This window comes from Notolabrus celidotus, chromosome 22 (assembly GCF_009762535.1).
Source record: "Notolabrus celidotus isolate fNotCel1 chromosome 22, fNotCel1.pri, whole genome shotgun sequence".
Taxonomy (NCBI): Eukaryota; Metazoa; Chordata; class Actinopteri; order Labriformes; family Labridae; genus Notolabrus; species Notolabrus celidotus.
The window spans coordinates 11,619,737-11,646,409 of NC_048293.1; the positions used below are offsets into that span (position 1 = coordinate 11,619,737).

At 38.6% G+C, this 26,673-nt stretch overlaps 2 protein-coding genes across 2 annotated transcripts in view; one reads left to right on the forward strand and one right to left on the reverse strand.

Annotated features, from left to right (window-relative positions):
• Positions 1-26,673, forward strand: part of dlgap2a (discs, large (Drosophila) homolog-associated protein 2a) — a 421,050-nt gene that overhangs the window by 103,212 nt on the left and 291,165 nt on the right.
• Positions 1,454-24,859, reverse strand: cd109 (CD109 molecule). The gene is given in 32 exon segments (XM_034675430.1): positions 1,454-2,470; positions 3,191-3,293; positions 4,925-5,081; positions 5,256-5,395; positions 7,463-7,528; positions 7,617-7,772; positions 7,952-8,142; positions 9,430-9,601; positions 9,716-9,947; positions 10,891-10,972; positions 11,079-11,255; positions 12,922-13,063; positions 13,249-13,346; positions 13,349-13,466; positions 13,674-13,787; positions 15,570-15,687; positions 15,765-15,849; positions 16,684-16,756; positions 18,891-19,043; positions 19,706-19,876; positions 21,196-21,258; positions 21,388-21,492; positions 21,783-21,974; positions 22,063-22,172; positions 22,260-22,374; positions 22,495-22,600; positions 22,696-22,774; positions 23,736-23,775; positions 23,880-24,002; positions 24,088-24,321; positions 24,568-24,691; positions 24,780-24,859. Coding segments are annotated over 32 exon segments (4,122 nt in total). The 3' UTR covers positions 1,454-2,267.

Genomic DNA, 26,673 nt, shown 5'->3' on the forward strand with positions numbered 1-26,673 from the left:
AATCAACTCTACTGGAACATTCTCTCCATTTTAAAAGAGGAAATAAGTCTGAGGAAGACAATTTAGGAGATGTGTTTGCAAGTTGTAGCCATTTATCTTGGTCACATGAAGCCCAAAGTTAAACTCCAAGTATTTGCTTTTTGTGTAACTCATAATCTCAACTTCATTCCATGTCTGCTTTTGCTTATGAACAAAAAAAAAACTTTATTGCCCCTTGAGGGGAGTCTTTTTGTCCAATAAGCCTTATAAAACATCTTACACATAAAAACAGACATGCAATGCAATTAAAGACACAAAACATGAAGACAGCACATTGCTGGGAAAAGAGGAATAAAAGCAGATTAAGGCTGATCGCCAAAAAGGTCAAAGATCAGATTCAGCTGCAGAACAAACTCATTGAAATGTCAGTAAAGTAAATCATAATGACTTCAACAGGGCAGGTATTAGCTAAACTTTTGTAGACACTGTTTTATCTTGAGTGCATTTGTCATCAAACTTATTACATAAGACATGGTGCCACAGCAGCCTGAAATATTAGAAACAACATCCATTTCATGATACGTCAGCAACGTCAAACTTGATTACCCTCCAGTGAAAACTTACATGGATGTTTCCTCTGCAAGGTACAACCAAACGGTCTGAATTCCTATGCCTGACAGCTTTGTTGCAGACACAGGAGGTGGGAAAGGCTTTATCTCACTCCAAATGACCTTACAGGGCATTTTTTCCCTGCATGGCAACACATTTACACCCCAAAAACCAAGGTCGGGTTGACATATGCTGGACTGTTATATATCAACCATAGGAAAAACATATTAGACCCAAAAGTCGTTGGAAAGTAAATCAGAGCTGTAGAATAAATATTATTTTAGCCTTTATACTGCCTCAAGCAGCTTGACATGTCTGCAGTCTCTGCCAAGCTGGCGTCAACAGGACACATGTGGAACAGAGAAATCAATTTTATTTGTTCTCCTGCCAGCTGCACATGAGTTCTTTATCAAACCTTCTATTCCAGTCAACACATAGAATCATATAGAGAATACCAGGTTTCAAACACTAAATAAAGAAATATTTTATTTGTTTTCTTATGTACCCAGTGTGGTGTACGTATAGGAAATTTAACAACAAGGATTCCAAGGTTAGTATTTTCTCTCACACATTATATCCAAAAAACATTAAAATAAAAAAAAAGCAAAGGAGAAGAACATAAGCAGTCCTCTAAATAGTACAATCATTCGTCCAAAAATAAAAGTAGCAGTGTCCCGAATCAGCTTTTTTGCCCCTGATCCGATTTTTTAATATTGAATATTTGCTGATACCGAGTCCCGTTCTGATACTTGTGTTTGCCTAGATGATAGTTGCACAAGAGATAAGAGAGTTGAGCTGCACGCTGTTTGTCATTTTTTTCTTCTAACAAAAATAAGTTATTCAAAAATAACTAAAATATGTTAGATTTATTCCATTCAACTTAATCCAGCTAGCATTGTTGTAAAACTCAATCTGTTTTACAAGATCTGCTGTATGAGACCCACAAAACGGGTTTGAATGCATTACAGCACACTTAAATCGTGCTCTGAACGCAACTCTCACGAGGCGGTGCGTGATTCACAATGACACGGAGAACGTAAATATTGGGAGATCAAAACACCATTGCATGCCAGTTACTGAGTGGAATACCAGCATAGGGAACAGTAGCTGTCGCTAATTTAGGAGCAACCTTTTGGTATATCTGCTGCTAGCCACAAGGTTGCAAATGCTAATTTAACAGACTGTCCTGTGTTTGGTTTATGTTTTTGTCTTTTTGAACCATATGTCCATGGAGAGTTACCATAGGGTGCATAGAGCATATGCTTTTTTTTTAAATGTGTCTGGCGGTGCACATGTGAGTTCTACAATAAAATGTAAATTATGCCTTGTTCTACATCAATGCCCCATTTATTATTTTCTCATTATGTATAGTTAAGCGAACTCAGAGCGCTCAATTACACTCGGTCTTCAGCAGCAAATTGTGTTCAGTGACAGTGGACGTAAATAATCAGATGAGATGATCGGCTCAAAATCCTGATCATCAATTAATTAAAAAACATCCAGATCGGCTCCGATCCGATAGTTGAGATCGGGATCGGGACATCCCCAAATAAACATTTTATATTAAAGAAACATTTCACATTGCAACCAGTGCATATCAATGAATGTGCATGCTGATATTATATCTGTCTGAGTATATGACATAGATCTACCTGTTACTTCACAAAGTTTTAATCAACTTAGGCTACAATAAAAACAGCACACACTCCAAGAAACAGGTAAATCAAACTGTGGGTGACGCTCTGTATTGAGTGAGACGACAGCGGGGATGACACTGTGATGGTGATTCCTGGCCTGCAGAGATCACAGGCCTCACCACAGAAGAAACAGGAGTTCATGTTGTGCAGAGCATCTGAGTTGTATGTTCTTGTTGCTTTTCTCTCTGTCACATGAGGATAATAAATCACATATTATTAGCATGCCAGCCAGAATGTTCAGATGTTTTGTTAAGACAATGATGTTCAGATGTTTTATTAAGACAATGCAGAGCAGATTTTAAAAGCCTTTCAGCTAAATCAGCATACTGTGATTCAGTTTCAGCGTCATGGTTTATGAAACATTGTTCACATTTGTGTTGAGTAATAGCATAGACTGGCATCTCATCTTGGCTCTGCCTCCCCTGTCTTTTAATATCTAGCTGCAGACTCTTCTTGCTGTGTTTATGGTGGTGGGGCTGCTAGGGCCCAGGTGGTAGAGTAGGTAGTATTGGTGTTGTCACTGCCTGGAGCTTGCATGTATGGAGCCTGGGTCCATTGAACATGGCAATACTGTATGGGTTGGGTTATTAATTTGGGGTGTTCTGCTAGTGGATATGATAGAGAGTGGGACTGGGCATGGAGGGGGGTTGCTCTGAGACAACCCTAGTGATGTGCTGGCCCTTCTCCCCATCTGTCCTTTCTATCTCAGGCTTTGGGGGACATCAGGAGCCATGGGGTTTGCCACTACATTTATCAGTAAAGGGCATAGTGGGGTGGGTTTCTTCACTGCAGCACTCATCCTTTCTTTCAGCACAAAAACATTGTGTGTATCTCAAATTCAAAAAAGTACACCACTTTTTAATGACATTATTGCAAAATAAAGTCCTGCCTGAAAGTGTACTCACTTGGTTCCGAGTGGTCGTAAACCTGCACCACAGCATCCTGTACCCGGGCCACTTTGTATTCTCTGATGACTGGGAGTGTGATGCACACCCTCGCCTTGGTAAGCTACAAACGGGACCAGAAAACTGAATGAAAACGTGTTTCGTGATAAGAGAAAATAAAATAAGCACAAACTGTATATCTTACTTTTTCTTAAACTGTCAGTGTGTAAAAAATATCTAAGGGAGAAGAAACAGTTTCGTATGAATCTACAAAGTTAGTGTTGAGAGGAGAGAAATCAGTGAAACCTGCAATTAAAATTACCATAGCTGCCTCACCATGCCCTTATAACGGTCCACCATCCACAGCTTTTCTTCAATAATGCTACAATTACCGATAGTATCAAATAGCTCTTGGGCATTTAATTCTACACTATGTATTACTGTATGTATACTGTAGAAACTTTAATACTTCTATAAACAATCATACAGTAGAGGCAGAATTTCGGTTACAGGATCTCATGGCAAAGGCTAAAGCTAACAACCCTGAACACATTACTATAAATCAACACAATAAATGTTATTTCATTTGTTTATACTGAAGATATTAATAAACAGAACTGATAACAGTGAGCTGACAAACCAACATTACAAAGGAGGATAATTGCAGTATGTAGCTAAATGCTAGCTTGGCAGAATTTCGGTCACAGTTTATCTCGCAGTAAAGGCTGAAGCTAACAAACCTGAACCAAGTGGTAACCTCCTCCGTGTCTAAAAATATGAAGCCTATGCAGAAGTGTTATAAACTGCAATCATTGAGCATCCGCTTGAGACTGGCTGCAGAAACACCAGAAACCACATAGGCCTACACACCAATTAAAAAAAGACCATCTTTGCAGCATTAATAAACATGTTTACAGCCTGGTTCAAAAAATGGCTTGTTTCTATGTAGCTAATTTCTCTATCGGCATAGCGCAACAGTTCAGAAGATATTAAGATTACAAGTTTTTGCCCAAATAAGGACATGACTGACTTGACTGACAGGCAGGGACACATAGCTGTTGGCTAGGAGGCTCAAACCCCAACTCTTTACGTAACACTTTGGTTGAGTTCAGCATTTCCAATATGGCTGCCAATGGTGATTGGCTTCAAAAGCGCTCAGAAACAGATGGGTGACGTCACGGATAGTATGTCCAGTATTTATACAGTCTATAGCCTGAACATATTACTAATAATAAATCAACACAATAAATGTTAGCTTATTTTGTTTGTTCATGTGCAAGACATTTATGAACATAAACTGATAACAGTGAGCTAACAAAAAGATGTGACAAAGAAGGGTAAATGCAGTACGTAGCTAACAGCTAGCTTGGTTTGTCAGAGAGGTTAGCTTGCTAACTAAGCTAGCCACTACTGGTTGCACTTCTGATTACTTCTCCTCTTTCTGTGAGCAACAAGGGTGCAAGTTTATATGTTATTGACTACTCTTTAGAGAGATTCCTAGCAGACACTTGCATCTTATGCACTATTTTGTTTTCAGAGAGTTATGGGTAATAAGCTAATTACAAATTATGAGGTTTAAAGACTAATTGAGATATTTCCTAATACTTTCATAGGATGATTTAAAAACTGACTTAATTAAAAGTATTAACCCTTGTTATAATCTTGAGATATCATATAAACCATCATTATTTGAAACACGGTGGGCAACAGTGTGATTAATTTTTACTCTCAATGATTCCATAGAGAAATACTCACTGAATTTAGGAAGAGGATGACTCTGTCAGGCAGTATCTCCACCTTTCTGATAAAATCTGCTGGGGCAGCAGCCCCGGGGGACAGACTAAACCCACTGAGCATGCCCACATCCATTATAACCACGCCTGTATGAGATACCATCTGATTGTCCTTTAATCTAGACGGGACAAAAGCAAGAGGTCAGGTTATTTCAGTTAGTTGTTTTAGAGAATATTCATCATGCCTATCAAAAAACCCTAAAAAGTATGAACAATGTCATAAAACAGGGATATTAAGAGTGAAAAAAAGAGATTATCTTGTCATGTTGGTCAGTAAGTATTGTGTGACTTACCCTGTGCATATGGAGAACTTCATGTGAGTGCGGTCTCTCTCCTCGCTTACTTCCACGTCTAATAAAAAAGCCTCCTCATCCATGGTGTTCTGGAGGTTCTGTGAAAATGCTTTGCTCTCCACGTTGTAAAAGACATTCAGCTGGAAAGATTCATAGAGGTTTAAAATTTTATAAACTTAGATTTAGTGGTTTAGAGTTCAAGTTTACGGTGCTGCCTGATAGCACAGCCAGATATAACATAACATATGAGTCTGTTATGTTTGATTCATTGCAAATGCCTCAAGGCTGCAAGAGAACAATGTCTGTTTTTCTCCTTACTATGGAGCAGAAATTAAATAAAGTTTGGATCTCTATTTATTAACTTGTTTCAGCTTTAATATAGTGAATGATGGAGGCATGTTTTGTATTATAGTGAGTCTGACAGCATGTTGTAATACTGACCAGATTTAAAAGGTTAATCTTTCACCAAAGTCTTTGACTGACTGATACAATCATGACACACACTAAATGCAGACCACACTTCAAGCTACAGTATTTGTTCCAGATGTTAATTGGTGGAAGTCCATTATCATGCTACATTTGCATTTATCTGTTTTGGTTTAGCATTTTCAAAGCAGCACATTGTGTTGAGTGACTTTATCATGCACAGCTGCTGCTTTTGATTTACTCCGGTCATGCTCCACTTAAACCGTTCTTTATGTTCAGCTGAAAATGTTATGAGGTATGAACACATTCCTGCATAGTGAGAGGTAGTTTACAGTTGTAGTGTGAGATTTTGCTCACAGGATTTGCAGAATTTATACAAAAGTGGCGTGCTGTTTATAATTTACATACCTTTTGATATGATTGTGCAGCAAGGAGTAGAGCTGGGCGATAATGAGATCAATATTGATAATATTCACAATAAATATCAAATCATTATTTCATTTAAGTTTAAAGGAAGATTTTTGAAAGCTTAAGAATCCAGACCGTTTGTTATCTTGTAGTTTGATTAAGTTAGTAGAGCTTAGGGATATTGAAAAATGTTATCGAGATAACATTTTTCATATCAGTTTATATCGATAATTATCAAATCAGTGCTTCATGTATATTTAAAGGCAGATTTTTGGTCCCAAGTGGAAGTTGTTAGCTTGTATCTGGATTTAGTTCTCTGATAAGCTTCTTGAATATCTCATTTTTGATGTTGTTAACATGAAGCAGGTTTGTGTAAAATGAGATTTCTGTAAAGTTTTAGTTCCTGGATTATTATTTTTTCAGTTTGACATAACGTAATTTAAATTCACATCAAATACATATCAAACTGTATTCTGTGTATCAGTTCATAGAGTATTGTTTTGAGTAGTGCTCTCCCCATTAAGATTACTAAGAGTTACGGGCTGAGTGATGTTGTTTCCCACAGTGCAATGAATGCATCACAGTTATTCAGTGTACAGTTGTACTACGGTCGTGGTGGATATTGAACAGGTTGGAAATGCACAGCAAAGGTTGTCCCGTGCTCTTCCTTTCCCCACAGCCTGAAAGTATCTTTAATGAAGTGTATTAAGTTAATAGTTATCACAGAGTCAGCAAATTGTTAGAGTCACGACTCTGCTTTGAATTTGTAGGTTTAACGTTCTCTTCAGTGTCACTGTCACTCGTTTCAGCCGTGTTTACGTTTAAGCCCACCTACCTGGCTGTTCAATGCCTTTTTCTTCCTCTGTTCAATGTTAATGTTAGGTTTAAATAAATACATTTTTTTTATCAAACATTTGTTATGTTTATTTTGAGAAAAATTATATCACAATAAATGGAGCGCCGCCTGCAAGCTAGTTCAGGCAGACAACTTGAGCCGCGCTCATCATACTGACACGTCACCACCTCTCCATCAGCTGATCTCAACATCCTCATTCGGCGGTCAAATTAAACGGCAAGCCTCCCTGTCTCTGCCTCTGCTTGCAGTGCTCTTGCTGTTCTGCTCAGTGCTGTGTGAAGTTTGTCCCCACCTCCTCCCCGGCTTCCACCTGTGGGCTCCGAGGGGGTTAGTCCTATCTCATTGCTCCTAATGTCTGCATTTAAATAATCTACGAGGAGTAATGAAATTCGGAGCCCACACGCCAAACACAATACTGTATGCTGCAATAAACTTATTAAGTAAACGTGAGTTGTCTGACTGAAATATCATTATTGAATTATCGCCCAGCCATTGCATGGAGTTAGAAAAAGCTTACCTGAAAAACTGCAAATCCTCGTCCTTCCATGTATATGTTCAGGTTTATATCATGGTCAGCGTTAATCTTAGAAGAACAAAATAAGAACAGCAACATGAAGTTAGTCCAGGATGACAAAAGTACAGTCACATAAGAGATTCATCCTATTTATTACCTCCTGGCTCTGATATGTCCGATAGTTGGAGGAATTGATGCCAAATAATGACCCAGACGGCGATGCAGAGGTGGATATATTCAGTCTGAGATCGATGGAGTGGGCACCACTGAAGGCAGCATAGTACGCAAGAGCCTGGAGGGCAACCACTGTGTCCTGAGGGAGAGAAAGGTAACAGGTGAAAATGCCGGCTTCCGGATCGATGACAAACTTATGCAATCCCGTAACTGCAGTCAGATGAAAGTGTGATAAAGGCTTTTCATCCAGTGATTAACATACTGAAAATATATCTTGTCTTATTGTATGCTTAATGTACCTAACAGGTGTGTTGTTACCTGTGTTGTCCCGTAGCCTCCAAGATAGTTTCTCTGCTTGCTCAACCACTTCATGAGACCTATGCCCTCAACTAAGCTGCCACGTCTAAAAAGAGCCAGCAGGACATAGGAGACCATCTCGATCTGTGCTGAGCATGGCTGCCAGTCATCTGACTCGCAGCTAACTGAAGATTGCCACATCATGACTCCATCTGGGGAAGAAAACAACAAACAATCAAGCTTGTAAAAGTTACACACAACAGGTTTATCAGGGTGCACACTTAAAAGAAAATTCTTCACAAAATAGCACAGGAGTGTTTAATTCTTACAAAATGGAATGCCAACAAGATCCAATATCGGGTGTTGAAACTTTGAAACTTTTCTGGGCATGCTCGATGACAGGAAACCCTTGTTCATAATAGAAGGGTAATATATCTCTATGGTCTTTGGATACTTTAGGATTCCCTGGAAGAAAATGTTGATGGGAAAGAGTAATGCCTGGACTAACTTTCTGTTACCGTGACCTGGCCCTGCTTAGTTGGCAGCAAAGGAATATTAGTGCAACAGATGGTTTGAAATATAATCCAACTGCCATTAGGAAATGTTTACCATTTGATAGGTGATGGTGTCACACAACAGTCTTTACTTGTTATTCTTCAAACATTGGTTCTAGAAGATATCTAAAATCACATATACTTTCTATCTAAATTGAAACAGAGAGGCAGTGGGGGCGATGATTCGATAATGATAATTATTGTGATATAATTTTTCTCAAATATAACAAATGTTTGATAAAAATTTGATACCGCAGTACATCTGAACACCAGATAACCGTGATGAATTCACTGCTGTGGGAAACAATATCACTCTGCCTGTAACACTTAGAGATCTTAAAGGAGAGTGCACTACTCAAAATAATACTCTATAAACTGATACACAGTACACAAATTGAGATGTCTTTGTTGTAAATTTAAATCAAATTATGCAAATTACCTCAACCTGAGAAAAATATCTACAAACAAAAACTTCACAAAAATCTCATCTTACACAAAAAGACGTGCTTCCTGTTAGCACCATCATAAATGAGGGATTCAAGAAGTTTTAAAAAAAAAATTTAAGTTATATTTTTGGCTTTTTTGCCTTGTGGGGAGAAGAGAGTGGGGGAATCAAACTGGCGACCCCTGCGACAGGATTCAAGAAGTTTATCAGAGACCAAAATCCCAGATACAAGCTTAACAAATCGTCTTCAATTTTTACTCGGGAGCAAAAATCTGCCTTTAAATGTAAATGAAATAATTATTTGATATTTATCCTGAAAATTATCAATATCGGCTGATATGAAAAATCGTATCGCGATAACATCTTTTTCAATATCGCCCAGCTCTAGGGGGCAGTTACTAAAGATGTATTGTCCACTACTCTGGTACAGCTCAAGTATAGGAAGATGTTTTACTTTGCCATCCCCAAACATTAAACAGCAAAATTCAGTAGTAACTTACCTCTGTAGTCAGCTCTCCTGCTGAGCTCAGAGAGGGCAGCACCCGCCACAGGACTGTTGGCTAAAGTTAAAGCGTAGGTCACCAAACATAAGCTGTAGTTACTGATCACTCCACTGGACACGCTGTCCTCCAGGTACTTCTGGGCCAGGGACACATTCTTTGGATACATTTCCTTCACATAGAATAAATAATGATGGTCAATAGACTTAAACCAGTATTGGTATCAGTACTGGGAGATGACACTGTAACTTTCAATAGTGAAGAACAAACATTTCCAAATTCTCACCGCATAGTTCTCGTCCTCCAACAGTGCTATGAGCACATAGGCTGTGAGTGCCACTGAACTGCTGTCCAGACCTCCCTGCATCTCTGTGTGGATCAACCTGCCCACCTCCCTGAACTCTCCCTTGGTTCCCTGATGCTTCAGAAGCCAGGTCCTGGCCCTGGTCAGGACACTCTGGTCTACCTGCATGTAGGCCTGAGCCTGCAGGAAGCACTTAAGCACGAAGGCTGTTAACCTGGGACCAGGGAGAGGAGAGAGCATTAGAGGTGGAGTAACATTAATATCGTGTTCACACCTGATGCGAATACAATTATTTACTTGCTTTTCCGTGCATATTTGAACGCCAGATTCACATGTGTTTACTCGTTTACTTTGTTAGAATAACTTGATCTATTCATATGTACGCAAGTACCCAAAGACAAGAGGGCGGTGATAAAATTGGGCAGTGCAAACTGGCTTTTACAACCGATACCTGGAATCAAGGGATAGACTCATTTATTTTTGTCCAAGCGTTTATTCTTGTTGTGATAAAAAAAAACCAACCAAACAAAAGGTGGTGTCGTAGAGTTTGAGTTAGCTACACACGGACACTATTAATGTTTCCTCCGTTTCCAGATGAATCAACCTCAGTGCCTCAGGTTATATGTCACTGTAGGATCTCCGTGATGATTCGCCATCAAGTATCACGGAAATATTCACTGATGATCAGATTTTCAACTGTCATGAATAAACAAATGAAGCAAGGAGTGCATTGAACCCGTTGGAGAAGCGCTTCATTTGTACGCACAACTTGCTCCATTTACGCCATCCGTGTCATCTGACAAGGAATTGTGTCCAATTGCGTCTTTACATTGACTTCATAGGTAATGTACTGATGTGAACACAACACAATACGTTTCTCTTATCAAATAGGAGCATTGAGTGGAGTAGTGTGCTGATATTAGGGATGGGCATTTCAAGCCAAAATACTATTCAATAATCATTGGCTTCGAGGTGCTGCTAGTAGCGGGCACTGGCAGTGTCTGTCTTGATCTCTACAGTGGTGTTTCTGTGACGCAGCAGTGTGGTGTGTATGTTTACATTTTACAGCCATGCACAGTCTCTGGAAATACATGTGGAGTATGTGGAGAATATTCGATAATCATTGCCCATCCCTAGCTGGTACATAGGATACTTACCATGTGCTTCCAGAATCACTGCTAGGTCCAAAACCACTGAATGAACCATCATTGTTTTGGAAGGACAGTTGTCTTTGATATCCTTAGAGCAGGAGAGAGATGATTTAAAAGACATCCTAATCAAAAAACTTTAAATCTACTATATATACTGTATACTATATATCAGTGATCTTTTCAAGGCTTCTTACCCTCCATCATGTAGCCTAAAGCTCTGCTCCTGATCTCCTTGTCATCCCGGGCGGATTTGTCCAGGTACCCGAGGACATAAATACTTGGAGCAAAGCGGATCATGTTCTGCTCCCCATAGCCAAGAGGCAGCTGAACCAGTGAACCCAAGTTATTGAAGGACAAGCCCAAGATTTCCCCTGTAAAAAGCAATCGTCGTTTATGTTTACGGCCAGACAGACCAAGAGAAGGACAGAGTGTATGTAGAGTCAAATCAAATTTAGCTGTACTTACTCTACTAGGTTGCTGCTATTAATGACTCTGAAACAGGCAACATTTGTACGTAACAGTAATTAGAAAAGTAGCTTCACAAAGTGTAGAGTCTGGGGTAGGGCTGGGCGATAATTCAATAAGGATAATTATCGTGATATCATTTTTCTATATAACAAATGTTCGATAAAAATTCTACATGTAAACCTGTAATTAAACCCCCCAATCACTAGAATAGGAGGGGGTGCTAATGTGCCTTAAACTCTAGTTGCCAACTAGCATTAGACAGAAAAGAAGACAACATTGAACAGCCAATTATGTTGCAGGGTAAGAGGTAGCGGGGCTTAAAGAGGTTTGGAGCGGAATGTAAACACAGCTGAAACAAGCGACAGCGACACTGAAAAAACACTAAACCTACCAGCTCAAAGCAGGGACGTTGGTCTAACATTGTGCTGACTCTGCGTTACGATTAACTTAGTACACTTAATTAAATATACCTTAAGGATGTGGGTAAAGGAAGAGCACTGAGACAACTTATGCTGTGCATTTCAAACATGTCCAATGTCCACCACAATCATCGCGAATAACCGTGATGCATTCACTGCACTGTGGGAAACAATATCACTCTGTCCGTAGCCCTTAGTCTCTTTATAGGGGAGTGCATTACTCAAAATTATACTCTATAAACTGATACACAGTACACAATTTGATATATACAGTTTTTGTTGTAAATTGAAATCAATTATTGAAAATTGTTTGGGAAAAATAAGAATACACCAACTTAAACTTCACAAAAATCTCATCTTACACAAAAGACCTGCTTCCTGTTAATACTGTCAAAAATGAGGAATTTAAGAAGCTTATCAGAAAACGAAATCCAGATACAAGACAACAACTTTCACCTAGGATAAAAATCTGCCTTTAAATATACATGAAATAATGATTTAATTTTATCGTGATGATTATCAATATCAACTGATATGAGATATTCCATCATGATAACATCTTTTTCAATATCGCCCAGCTCTAGTCCGTGGAGTAAAACCCTGAAATTACACTCTGCCATAGCAGTTTAAATGTGACAACCTTTCGCTGGAATTGCCACATAAAAAGTGACATCAGAGATTTGCATCACGTGTGGAATAATTGAGAACAAACTATAAAACAGCACGAGAAAAAAACAAACTCAATCCGACACATTTGTTTAATGTTTTAAAAGGTCACTATCACAAAAAGCAGGAAAACCACAAATTTGGATCCAGCTGAGGAAAATACTGAGACTCGCCCCTCTACCATGACGAATGCCCAACATCCCTCAACCTGAATGGAGCCAAGCCCAACAGCCTGACAGCTGTTCAGAATCTGCCTGCCATAAACATTCCTGTTTGATGTCCATTGTTTCCATTTTAAATCATCCTCTAGGTAAATGTTTTCAGGACAACGCTGAGTTTGATGTGCATATACCCAGGCTCATTATCTGAGCACTAAGGAAAATGTGAGCGTCATTACACATGCCTGGTTGACAAAAAGTAAACATGCAGAGGACTCTGATGAATCTGCCAATAGCACAGCAAAGAGTGCAAATGTTAGACGTACCAACCAATGCCACATGGGCCCTCTGGCTGCCCGGAACCACATCTGGTGGAAAGGGGAAGGAGACGGATCTTGAGTAGTTCTGATTCACTGGTGCCAGCTCCAGGAAAAGACTCTTTGAATAGGACTGTTCAACTCCTTCAGCCTTTGGGAACATGGAAGTCATATGCTGTTATCATAGGATCAAACATATGCCATGCTGTATTTCACATTACATCCTTGTTTAAGTTCGTTGAAACATGCATTGCTTCTATGCTTCAATTCCACTACCTTTAAACTGATTCAGTTAGACTGCACTCAATATATTCAAACATTTCCATCATAACACACCTTCACAAGCACTCTCCAAACAAGGCTGTCAGATGCATCTGCAGATACAGCGTCCACAGATATTTCCATCTCACCAAGAACCACAGGCCTAATAGGAACAGAGCTACAGCCGACGCGTGACTCCCTAGGGTGAGCTTTTGGGCATTTACCACAGAGGCATCTCCTCTGTTTGCCAGAACAAACTGGAAGGCCTCACTCTGGGCTAGAAGCAGAATAACCTGTGGAGAGAAACGTGTCAAAACAGGGTTGTGTAACATTTCCTGAATGTCATAAATGGCAGAGACAGATCATGGGCTTTACTTATAAATCAACAGTTGTGTGTTGCTGAGTTGTTTCTAAAAATAAGGTAGCTCTTTTGCAGTAAGTCAAATAATTTACTGTTCCTATTTGAGTAGAATAATTGGCACAAATGTTCTCCTTCATACCTCAATTTCATGCTCTAAATGGTTGATGATCTTAACCTCCAGAACAATCTCCTCTCCTCTGATGAGGTACGATGGGACATCCAGGGACAGGGAAAAATCTTTGGACACTGACAACTGTGAATGAGAGAACAACAACAATAATAAAACAACAGTAACGGTTAGGGATGGGACATGAATGTACAATGCTTGAAAATGTGTTTACTTTTTAAAAATCAAACAGTTAATGTGAATATTATCTCATTTTAAAAGTACAATTTGTCATTGTTTTCACCGGTGACCATTGGTATTCCCGCCAGACGGTGGCCATTGAGCGTCTTAAAGCTGTTAGCTAACTGCATTAAGTTACAGAGGATGAATGGTAACTTCATTGAATAGCAAAAGAAGAAGAAAACATTAGTGACAGTCTCTGGAAATATGTGTGAAGCAGTCTATGGTGTGTAATGTTGTGAGATTCAGAAACGGAGAAAACTGCAGAGATTGAGCATGGACGTAAAATATTAACATACACGCCAAAATGCTGCGTCACACAAACGCTGAAAGGGAGTGTTTACTTTTACTGTATACACTGAAGTGTGTTGTTAGTTGCTGTTGTCTCTACTTAACCTTTTAAACTCGCTGTCAGAGGGTTGGTCCCTACAAAAACACACTTAAAGACTCAAATCAATAACGACTAATTAGAATAGATGCCTGTGATCATCAAATAGTGTTTTAGCTTGAAATGCCCATCCCTAGTAATGATAATATTTTCAGTTGTTTTTGCCAACTTGTCTAAATTTGTACCCTTAAACAGCTGGTTGTGATGCTTTTACCATTCTTTATTCAAAGTGCTTCATAGAATGAAGATAAAAACATACCCTCACTCCTTATATTTTCTTTATTGATCTATATTTTATTTGTATGGTGTAAAAATGTTTATTGGCGATCAACATTCTAACTTTTTTCAGTTTAAATTAAGAATTAATTTCAAAATTCAAAACAGTCCTGCAGTGTAAGTCTTGACTACTGCTACTATTGCAGCTGGTGCTCATAGTATTGCTTGATTGCTGTGTACATTTTTAATGAATGATAATAAAACGGTAGCTCCAGAGCCCTTTCAAGGTTAGTGAGCAGAGTATGAGAGCATGTGAGCACCCACACTATTAAGATTTCACCTCTGATGAATGACTCTCACAATCAGAATCCATCGTGACACAAGGTCACACAAAGTTTCAAAAACACCAAATCTAAACAGCGTCTGTGAAAGAAATCTAAAAACAGGCCCATCTAGAAGCAATAAAGACCGAACTATTCTTATCACAGTGAGATCCTCAGAGATATCTCTGCAGCTCAGAGGAGTAAGTTCGCTGAAAAGAGCTGAGATTGAGCCACAGAAGCGACATAGGCTGATGTGTTAACTGAATCACAGACACTGTCTTTGAGGATTATTATAGCAATGTTTCAGGAGCGCATGGAATCCATTGCATCACAGGCTGAAACAAGCACAGCTTAAGGGAACTGCAGCAATTCCTAACAACTAGCTTGTGAATGTCACTTTCTTACACAGTAGCTAAAGTTAAAGATTGAGGTGCTGTACAATAAAGCAAACCAACAAAATGAAGGGAGTCAGACAGGCAAGCAAGTTAAAATGGGGAAACATATCACATTGCGTATCTAAAACCCCAAATTGTCAAATATCCATTCAGAAAAAGGATTTTTAAAGGAACTAAAGGATTTTTCAAGCACTATTTTGTGTCATAGAACTGCTTTCTTAAGTGAATAGCAGGATAATAAGCAAACTGTCTTGGTAGAAGAAATGAAGTGAGAACCCTTATTTAAAAAAAATAAACAAACACAATTTTCAAGAATTACAAAGTCAAAATTTATGTGACACAGGTTCACACTGCAATTTCTAGTTACCTTTTGTGGCACAGGAGTGAAACCCAAACCCAGACTATCTGACATCACCAGTGCAACAGCCGTCAAAGAAGTAACTCCATCTGGGACTGTTATCTCCCCACTCGTCCATGTTTTATCACTGAAAGAAAGAACAGAAGCATATCACCCAGTACTCAATTGAGTCATGTCCTTTACTTGTACCTTTTAAGCACTCACCTTAAATTAGTGTCTAACCACAGCAAAGATTCACTAGTTTCCCTCCAGTGGCTCCAGTACTTCTCTATCATCAGGGTTTGTCCATCTGATACCAAAACAAGACAGAGAGGTGACTAAATGAAGCTTCAACTGCACAAATCCATCAGTTTTAGAATTGCAGATCCAACCCATTATGCTAAATGACCACAGGAGGGACTCAAAACGCTGAGTATGACTGTAACCAGACCAGCTGCCTTAATTCCCTTTAAAGACTGTCTCAAGGCTAGAGACATGTTGGATGTTAAAACTTTGGTCCGCTAAATAAAAGCAAGATTAAAATGATCATCTTTGGGCAGCAATACATTTTACATAATGTGGGTAACTTATCATCAAATAGAGCGTTATTAGCCACAAACATGGGACTTACATGTTTCAATACTCTCCCTGCTTTGATAAGAAGATCAGGAGTAGCGTGCACTAAGTTTTATTATACATTGTTTTAGAGAAGCTAATTAATGCTTTTATTTCATCTTTTATTTAAACTTCACTAAATGTAGAGTTTATGTTGAAATCATGATTATTATTATTTTAATTGTTGTATCATTATTTAACTGTATTACTTAAGTCTAATGAAGTTGAATGAGACTACCTGTTAATTTGCATCTGAAGTTAGCTTATCAGCATTTTTATGCTTAATACTTTACCTACTGCTGGACTGTGATGAGTCAAGAAGCTAATTTTCCTGTTGCCTGGTTTACTGTGTTCGCACTGCAAATGAACGCCCACTGTGTTATTGTTTCATCCCACACCAAGTGCTGAGTTCACCTATGTCTGAACAACTAAGCCAAAAAAGGGTAATGCCCCCTGTTTCAGGTCAAACATTACAGGTTTAAAAGCACCCAAAAGGACTTGAGTTATAGTTGTTTTTTTATATTCATACCGTTTTTATGTCCATGGGGTGGATTTTTCTTATCAAGTCTGCCGTTGGTCATCATCCAAATATCACATTCCTGCTGTGTGAGAGACACAGAGAAGATACATACAAAACAATCAGTTAAAGCAGCACTTAAAAAACATCGACAGATAGCTTTTTTTTTTACTAATAAACAATAATACATTATATCACTGTCATGTACAGAGGCATGAAGAGAAGGAATGATCTGACTAGAGTTAGCACATTTTGATACCTTTTAACCTCCCTCACATTTTCCAGGGGTACATGCTTTTACCTTGACTAATTAAAAATCCTAGGCTTCAGAGATGCTGAGCTAATGGGTGTATCATCATGCTGTCAGGATAATATTGAAACATAAACCAGAAAAAAACGTCCTCTGATTGCGTTACTTACTTCACATACAATGGTGTCTAAAACCACATTTGATTATTATTTTAATGACTGCAAAATAATGATTGAAAGAGAGAAAGTGAGGGGATGAGAGAGATCAGACAAATGAGAGAGAGCAACAGATCGTGCAATTATGCATAGAAGTAGAGGGAATGAAAACAAAGACTTCATTTGGACATTTGTCCTAATGTAACTCAGTTTATGGGGGAAGTGAGTGAACAACGTTGCAGATTGAATTCTTTGTTAAGAAAGTGACGCTATCACATGCGCTCATTCGTGTGGCATGGATTTGTAAGCAATACACACAGTTTGCAAATCAATGGTTCTTTTTTTTGTTCTTGACCGGACATACATAGCATCCTTCAGAACAATTAGCGCATGATTAATCTTGAGACAGGCCCTCAGATTTTAAGTGTTTCCATCTCTTGCTGTCACCATCTTGATGCAAATCTTGCACACAGTCGCGTTAAGATTAGTTGGTATCCTAACATTTCGTTAGAATCAAAAATGCTGCCAAATGCAGAGGTAATATATATATTTTTGAGGCGACTGATTAACTCGCTTGGTGTGTGGCGCTCAAGTGGCAGCTTCAGGCCGTGTGAAGTGAAGCCAATGTGGTAGTGTAAAAACTGCAGTTTCTCTTGTGTCTGCTTGAGGCTCACTCCGGAAGTACCAGAAACCACATACACACAAATTCAAAAAAGCCGATCTTTACAGCAGAAATAACCACATTTACAGCTTGGTACAAAAAAACGAGGGTTGTCTGGAAAGCTCGTTTCTCAATCAGCACACACTGTAGGGGGGTGATTTTTTCATAACCCAGCAGTTTTCGAAGATATTAAGATTACGAGTTCCCATTATGAGAGGCACAGCTGACTTGATTGACAGGCGGGAACACTGTAGCTGTTGGCTAGGAGGCTCAAAGCCCGCCTCTTTACCTCACACTAGCTTGACAGAAGTTAGGTAGAGTTTAGCATTTCCAATATGGCTCCCATGATTGGCCTCAAAACAGTGCTTCAGAAACAGATGGGTGACGTCAGGATACTACGTCCATTTATTCTACAGTCTATTACCACATTATTAATAAGGACCCCCTTGATTATTCTTTAATTTCTGTGTTTTTTCACGTTACACACAGTTTGAGTCGCTCCTCCTTCAATTACGCTCTAAATGTTTCATCGACTGAATGGATATGATGAGAGTGCCTTAAGAGATTGCTCTATTGAATTCCAATAGTTTCATTAGCTCAAATGGAATGTATGGTCTTCTTGTTTTTCAGTTTTATTGTGTCTGTTGTTTGCCTGTTGTGTATTGTGACAGTGAATGAGATATAGGTCAGGTCCAGGTTGGTGATGTAAGATGTAACACTGTCTCAACTCTTAGTTCGCCTGAGGAAATATTACTTTCTATAATGTGCCATACTATCTGAAACAATACACTCTGCCGCTGCTTTGGAGATGAGGAAAGGTCATGTGAGAAAGCCCACTGTAGTGGAGCTTTGTTCCCTCCATCTTGAACCCATTAATAACCCTCAGGTCCTGCACCCGTCACACTAGAGTTACCAGCTCTTAGAAACAGTGGAGTCATCTCGGAACAAAGCAGACAGATATGTTACATCCAGACTAACTGGTTTAGTGGTCTCACACTGAGTGTCCATGTGGTATCTAACTTGGAAAATACATGTGCAAGATTAGGGAGACTGGGGTGGCTGATTCTCCTGACAGAATCCAAAAATGTCACAGAAGTTTGAGTTTTAGAGGTTTTAAACCTTTGGCTTTTCTAACTCAAAGGGGTTGTCATACTTGCTCCTCCTGTAAACTGAAGTCAGGCGGCAAAGCGTCGTCACGCGTCCCCATCACCATTATTCCAACTTGGGACCTGGGTTCAGGAACCGTCACAGTAAGAGATACCTGCTCACCAGGCTGGGCTTTGGAACTGCTCCAGTTTAGAGAAACCTGCAGAGAGCAAACACATGAAACAATCACAGGCATGTCCAGAGGAATCATGCAAATCTTAGAACTAGAACCGGGGCGATATTGAAAAAGATGTTACCTCGTGAAAAAAAATCATTTCAGTCGATATTGATAATTATCACAATAAATATCAAATCATTATTTTATTTAAAGTTAGAGGCAGATTTTTGCTCCTGAGTGAAAGTTTTGACAGTGCTAACCGGAAGCAGGTCTCTTGTGTAAGATGAGACTTTTGTGAAGTTTTAGTTTGTAGATTCTTATTTTTCTCAGGTTGAGATAATTTATATAATTTGATTTAGATTTACAACAAATATATATCAAATTGTATACTGCGTATCAGTTTGTAGAGTATTGTTTTGAGTAATGCACTCCCCTTTAAGGTTTGTAAGGGTTACGGGCGGTGTGATATCGTTTCCCACAGTGCAGTGAAAGCATCACGGTTATTCACATTAGCGCCCCCTCCCTTTCCAGTGGTTGGGGGGTGTAATTACAGGTTTAAATATATCACATTTTATTGAACATTTGTTATACTGTATTTATATTGAGAAAAATTATATCTTGATAATTATCGTTATTGAATTATCACCCAGTACTACTTAAAACAACAAGACAGGATACATTACATAACAAAAAAATTGAATTACATGGTCGTGTTGGTTGATGGGTATGCGTGCTGTGTCACTGGTGACCTCGCCGTCAGAGAGGATGCAGTAGACGGTGACAAAGGCCTCAGGAGACCAAGACACTGTAGGGGTCAGGGAAAATGAGGAGGAATTCTTTGTTCCAGCGTCCACCACTTGACCCTTGGAGCTTACCTAGAAGTGAAAAAGTAAAAAGGACTCTTTTTACTTCTTCTTGCAAGTTAATCATTTGACTTTCGCACCTCAAATGCAAATTTGCGTACAGCCTCATTTAATTAGATTAACTCTTAAAAACATTAAATGATGGTTACAAACTGATGCAGACTCAGATCAGACAAAGTGAAACCAGAGCACATTACACGAGTGGCAGCAAGTGAGTCATTATGAAACTATTTGATGACGTTTCAAAAAAGTTTGTTGGATGTTTGGTGTTCCTCTTTTGTGGATTATCAGTGAAATATGATAACTACGCTTCAGACTTAGGTCTCTTTTCACAATAAAAACAGACAAAAGATTGACACATCTGTCTCTTCACTGCGCAGCATAATCATAAACTCCCTGGTTACAACTCCCAAGGCAATCCAACTTCAAAACTGTCACTTGAGAAGACAGTGAATATGTATGCCAGCTGCAACCACAGGTGCGTTCTGTTGCACTTTTTAAGCCATTCATCGTCTGTAATTTATGTTCATAAATAAATGCATTTCAAATGGTTTTTATTTTGAAATTCCAAATCAGAAGTAGCTGCGATTGGCAGGAACACATTGTGTTGTTCTCTTATCAGGCTGAATCAAAATATTTAATTGAGACAGGGTTGTTAATGTCAAAAATATATTAATCCCCTGGCAGTTGCAAATTTTCATATTGCAGATGTCCTTTATTTTGAAAAACATTGGCACATTCCTTTTCCGTCAGAACCTGTTGTTTGTAAATTTGTTTAGGGACTGGTAAAAAGAGTTCCATCACTTGTAAAATTGTCTCACAACTTTTAAAAGTGTTTCTGACTTTGTTAACTTGTTTTCTTAAATGTTAATTTGTTTTAGCCTTGGTAAAAGTGTTTTGCTAATGTAATTCTGTTTTTATAAAATGTTTTCCAAAATGTAAATTTATGTACAACTTTGTAAAAGTGTTTCATCCTTTGTAAATTTGCATTGCACTTTCCAGCCACCACACTTTTAGTTATGTTTGCTGAGATAACTGTTGTTATGTTTATCACAATTTAAAATCTTTTGATTGATTAATTGCGCAAAGGAAACGCATACAAATCATGCAGGATAAGGATACTGGTGTTGCCACATATGTCTCCCACACTTGTGTACATCTATGAAACATAATTGTGACAATGATGGGACAGAAAATAGCTTTTCTGCCACCAATCCAGCAAACACCATAGAAACATTTCTATACAATTATTGTAAACATGCAATAAAAAAGGCAACTGTTAGTTATGTCAAATGTACATAACATTATTTTACATATTTAGTCAAACATACCACATAGTGAAGCTTAGCTGGTAGAAAGGTGCTCTCCACGTTTATTTGAAGAGGCACTTCAATCTGAAAGTTCAAAAGTGTTTGGAGCATAATGTTAAATTGCATAAATAACAAAATTATAGCGTTTTTACTGAATAAGAAATTGTGTAATGTGCATCAGTGAAAAACATTTTAGGATTCCACATGAGTCACCTTTGCTTGTAAGGTGTGTATTTGGGTGATTTGGATATATGAGCTACTGGGAGAGGAGTAGCTTTTGTGAATGCTCAGACTCTCCTCACTGGATTGGAATCTTGCCTGAAAAAAACACAAGATTGAGAAAACAAAGAACTGAGGATCAAACTCCATGTCAACATAAATCATTGTCAGTTAATTTATATGTTTTCTTTTTGTTAAGGGTCAAAGAAAGTAGATCTTGCATGGTCAAATCTGCTGTAAAATCGTTGGATGCTCCTCAAATTTTTTTAGATTTCAGTATCTAAGGACATTTTCCTTTCAGTAGACACCTGTGTGATACTTCTGTACCGAAACTACTCATCTTACAAGGAAAAAACAAACTTACAGGTAATATAAAACAAAATACTGACCTGAAGAAAAAGTACCTCTACCTGATCCAGTAACTGAATCTTAATGTTGACGTCCCCATTCTCAGACACTGGGACTGTTATGGTTGTAGATTCAGCATTAAAACCTGATGTTGTCTGAGTGACATCGATCACAGCCGAATACATCAGATCCTCTGAGCTGAGTGGTTTCCTGTCATATCTAGAGATCTTAAGCTGTGGGACAGAAGTTAGGTTGCGTTAACTAATGAAAATAACTGTTCAAAATAGATGCAAAAGCAACAGAATAAAGAAATGTACTCACTATTGCATTGAAGGGCAATGATGGCTTTAGTGTAACTGGATAATCCTGGAATGAAAGCTGGAACATGTCCTTGATAAGGTGGATTTCTACTGTTGTGTTCACTTTAAAGCCTTTGGGGAAGATGCAACAGCTTGTTTTTCAGGATGAAATTGAGACGCATGTTGTACTTAAATCACCTGTTTTAAAAGAAAACTCACCTGTTGAGTTGTCTGTAACACAAGCAACAACACTTACATGTGTTCCACTTCTGATTACAGTAAAAAGTGTTTGCAACAGTTCTTTGTCGAAGGAAAATTGTGTTGACCCGTAGATCTGGAAAACAACGTTCAAAATCAAGCAGTATTAAGATCTGTATTATGTTTAAAAGTGTATGCTGGCTAAAACAAGGAGTAAAAATGTTCATTATCAAAATAAGTGACACTAAAACATCACCTGTTTACTTTGTGTTTTCATGGAGGGCAAATCTGTATCGATCATATCAGACACCAGAGTTAGTGAGACAGTTAGGGTTCCCTGGACAGGCTGTCCACTTGGATAACTATAAGGAAAAAAACAGAACAGAGTTCAACTCAATATTTAGAACAGAAGTGTGTGACTGTGATACTTATTATTTAAAAGAGTAAACTAACTTACAGTGCTCTCACTGATCCTGAGACATTTTCTCTTACGAGGACTTGTGACGGTGCCTTTAGCAACACTTCAAAGGGACGCTCTGTAACAGCCATCAGTAAAACAATGGAGAGGTCAGTAATTTAGTTATCTTAAAAGTAAGAGTCTACAGCAATTTTAAGAGCTCTGCGATACTGTGCCTAAAAACAGTGCCCTGCTAGCAATTAGCTTTAAGCTTATGAAAATGTTTCGCTTTCAGTTAAAGAAAGTGTTTAGCTTTAACCTATAGTGAGTGTTTAACTTCAAGCTAAAGTAAGTTGTTAGCTTTATGCTAACATAAGCTCTATGGTGTAAAATATCACAACTCTTGCTAGCATTCCAACATTAGCGTCAATAAAATTAGTGCTTAGACTGATAGTGTCCTTATTTTGTAGGAATCTTGTCACCCAAAAGTACTTGAAATTTTGACTTGATGGTGGCTCCATAAAACAATTTAGCTGATCACTAAGTATTGAGAATTGATCCTCTAGGGAACTTGAAAATCTGCACCAAATATTGTTTAAATCTATCAGGCAATCTTTTGAAATAATAATTGTGCTAAACATGAAACTAGAGCTTTGTCCAAAGTATCACCAAAGTCAGTATTCACACAGGCACAAAAATCCTTAGAACTTCATGGAATTTTGGGATTATGTGCATGTGTGAAAAAAAAGCTGAAATTCTCACCAGTACTTTACCTGGACTTTTTTCTGCTAACGCTCTAATTCTACTGAATTTGGGGTTAGCCAATGTGGTATTCGTGAAAATTCACTACAAGCGAGAGGGTGATGCATCTATGCTCATTGCTGTTTCATTTGTAATCATGTTTTAAATATTCACTGTGACTTATGTAGCATGCTTTGATGACATACTGTATACTGCTACCAGAGAACCCCCTCTTGGCCCACCTACCTGCGAGTAAGACTTCAAATTGTGAGGGAAATGAGTGAAAGATTGACTCTGAAAAATGTAGGGAGCAGAGCTCCTAAACAGATAATATTGAAACAAAATGATAGATGTATTACCATAATCCTCCACATAGAATACCCTCTTATCAGTAACACCCTGTAGGGAAGAGGATGGAAGGTAAGATTGTAAGTTGCTCTCCAGAATCAATTCAAAAGGTGCAATACGAAGGTTAAGAAGTTTCTGGTTTTTTTTTTTCTTACATTCACTGTAGCCATGACTTCCCACTCTCCAAGAGGGGGCATCTGGGACAAACTAAATTCCTGCAACACAATCCCGAGATCCTCTTCAGACTCCCACTCTGCAACTGAATTCCCACTGGGATCCTACATGTGTCAAATGAACATCAGTCAAACATTTCACCCCGTACAACACACCACAAAGAAATCTACACAGAGAACCATGGCCCACCTGTACTACGACATCCACTCTCCCTTTGTACGGACGATTATCCAGCTGGACACAAACAACTCTGACTCTGACTGTATCGCCTGGTTGGTAGTGTTGTCTGTCGGTTTGAATAAAGGTGGAGACGTTCCTTAAGCTGAAGGTGAGGGTGGAGGTGTTGATGAAAATGAGAGTGTCCCCTGTGTAGCCCCTCACTGTCAAGTTTAGGAAGGAGTTGTGGGTGATGGATCCAGAAATCTTAGGGGACACAGAGATACCGGGTTAAAGAGGTCATTCAGTGTTTTCAGTGTTTATATACATTTTAAAAGTATATAAAATAGGAAGATAGAAATCCATACTCACAGGAGGGACTGTGAGGATCCTGGTCAAACCTTGAAGAGAGAATCATGATTTAGCTTTCTTGAAATTTAAAAAGAGACAATGCAAATCAACCTCTGCTGTAGTATCAGTGTCACCTCCTTGAAAGTTCTCCGTTTGGGTTACTTTCATGTCCCCGTGTGTCACTTCAGCCACAACCCTGCCAGAGAAGTCACCAAAGACCGTAACAGCCAGAGGAGTCGGTGTCCCAGCATGCAACACCTCTGGACCTGAGACTAGAAAGAGTGTTCTGGTAGAGAGAGGAAAAATTGTTTAGGATTGATCGGTGAATCACGTTGCATCGTGAGACAGAAAATACAATTGAATTTGTCACTTACTTGGCTGAATCCTGAGAGGAACCAGGAACAGCGTTCAACACAACTCCTAAACTCAAAACCACAATCCAGATCTGGTCCATGCTGCTCTTAAGTCCTTCTCCAAATATTCAACTTTGAATTCAGACAACACTGACAGTGACCGCTTTGTAAACCACAAGTGACCTGACCTAGGAGCTACAAAACCCCACCTCCTGTCCTCACACCAACGCCCCACGAGAACATCCTCACATGCTCACACATTCACCAGAATACCTGCTTATTATTGCACATATATTCTTTGTCATACACAAAGGATAAAGTGAAGTCGGTGGAGGGGGATGTTCACACACTCTTTACGCCTTTGCCCAGGGGGAATCGGCTCGTCTGTCTATTCAGGGTTTGACAATTCCCAGTCCCCTCCAAAGCATGAGGAGAGACGTTCTGGCGATATTGTATCCACGCTGAGAAGAAAACACTTCTTAAATGTCAGAAAGAACACGACCCTGTGTGCAATATGTAACAACAAACCACCTGGGAGTTTAATTCTTGGCATTTATCTGAATACCAAGGCTGTTACTTGAATCTGCATTGTTTTCTTAAACACTTCCACTACTTCATTACGGCCTCCTTGGGAAAACAAATCAATATAGTCACAACTCAGCTCTGCGGTAAGCCGGGTTGACATTTTAATTACCTTGTGACGGCACAGGACAACACAACAATGGAGTGTCACTGGGAATTTGTCTCGAAGGAAAATGGGGATCAGTCACTGAAATGCAGTTAGCTTTGTTCCAACAGTCTGAGCTTCAACTCCTCCTGTTAGATGCATCCTAAAATAGTATCTCACACATCAGTTTATTTAACAGTGTAGGCAAGTTAAACACAAAAACACTGTTCATGAAAAGTTTCCTCTAAAAATAGCATCATGGAGGAGAGATGCTGACATTGTGGGACCATGTTTTAACCTCTAAGCAATAATTATACACTTCACTGAGGTGCAGCTTAAAACCTGTAGTTACTTTTATTCAGCAGCAGGTGGTAGCAGAGCCCAGGCTAACTCACCTCTTACAAACTGAGACCATGCATGAACCTTGAAATAAAACGTTGCCAAAAGCTCTTAAATATCCTTAGTATTATCATTTATTGCCTTAATTGAATAAACTTTAATTTTCAAGGCTGAACCTTAGCATAAAGTTAATAACAAGATGATGTGTTATTTATTTTTAATCAGCCTCCTTGAGAAAGAAATAAAAATTTAAAAAAAGAGGCTGTTTTTGCTCATTTTCTCATTGGACTCTATTGTGACTCCTGAGGAATGAACATAGTTCTCACAGTGTGCCCTCAGTTGGATCTCCTTGATTACTTACAGTTGTCTCATCCTGACGTCTCAGCATACAGAAGAATTAGATTAATCCAAGATTTCAAATTTGTCTCTTATAAAGGTTCAGTATCACAGTCAGTTCTTACAAGTGCTTCTTTCAAACATGTCAGCTTCATAATATTTCTCAATTTAATCTCAACAGAGAGCACTTAAGTCTCATACAAGTCTTATATTATAAATCTCAGCAACTCACAGAACAGAACATTTTACACTTATTATACTCATACTATTCAGTATAGTACATTCCCCTTGAGCTGAAAACACTATTCAACCGACTATTTTAAAAACTACTTCAGGTAGTTTTTCAAAAATTGAATTATCCTTTGATTGAATTTTGAAGTGAGAAGTTGATGCTTCTCCTTTTTTCTTTTTCTGTTTTGCTTGTAATTTGAGTACCATTGACGAGAAAATCTTAAAAACAAACAAACAAAAAAACCTCTATAAAATTAACCTTAAGCCCTTTTGGATCTATTTATAGAAACATTTAAACTTTAGATAAGATAAGACAGACTTTATTGATCCCCTGTTTGTGTT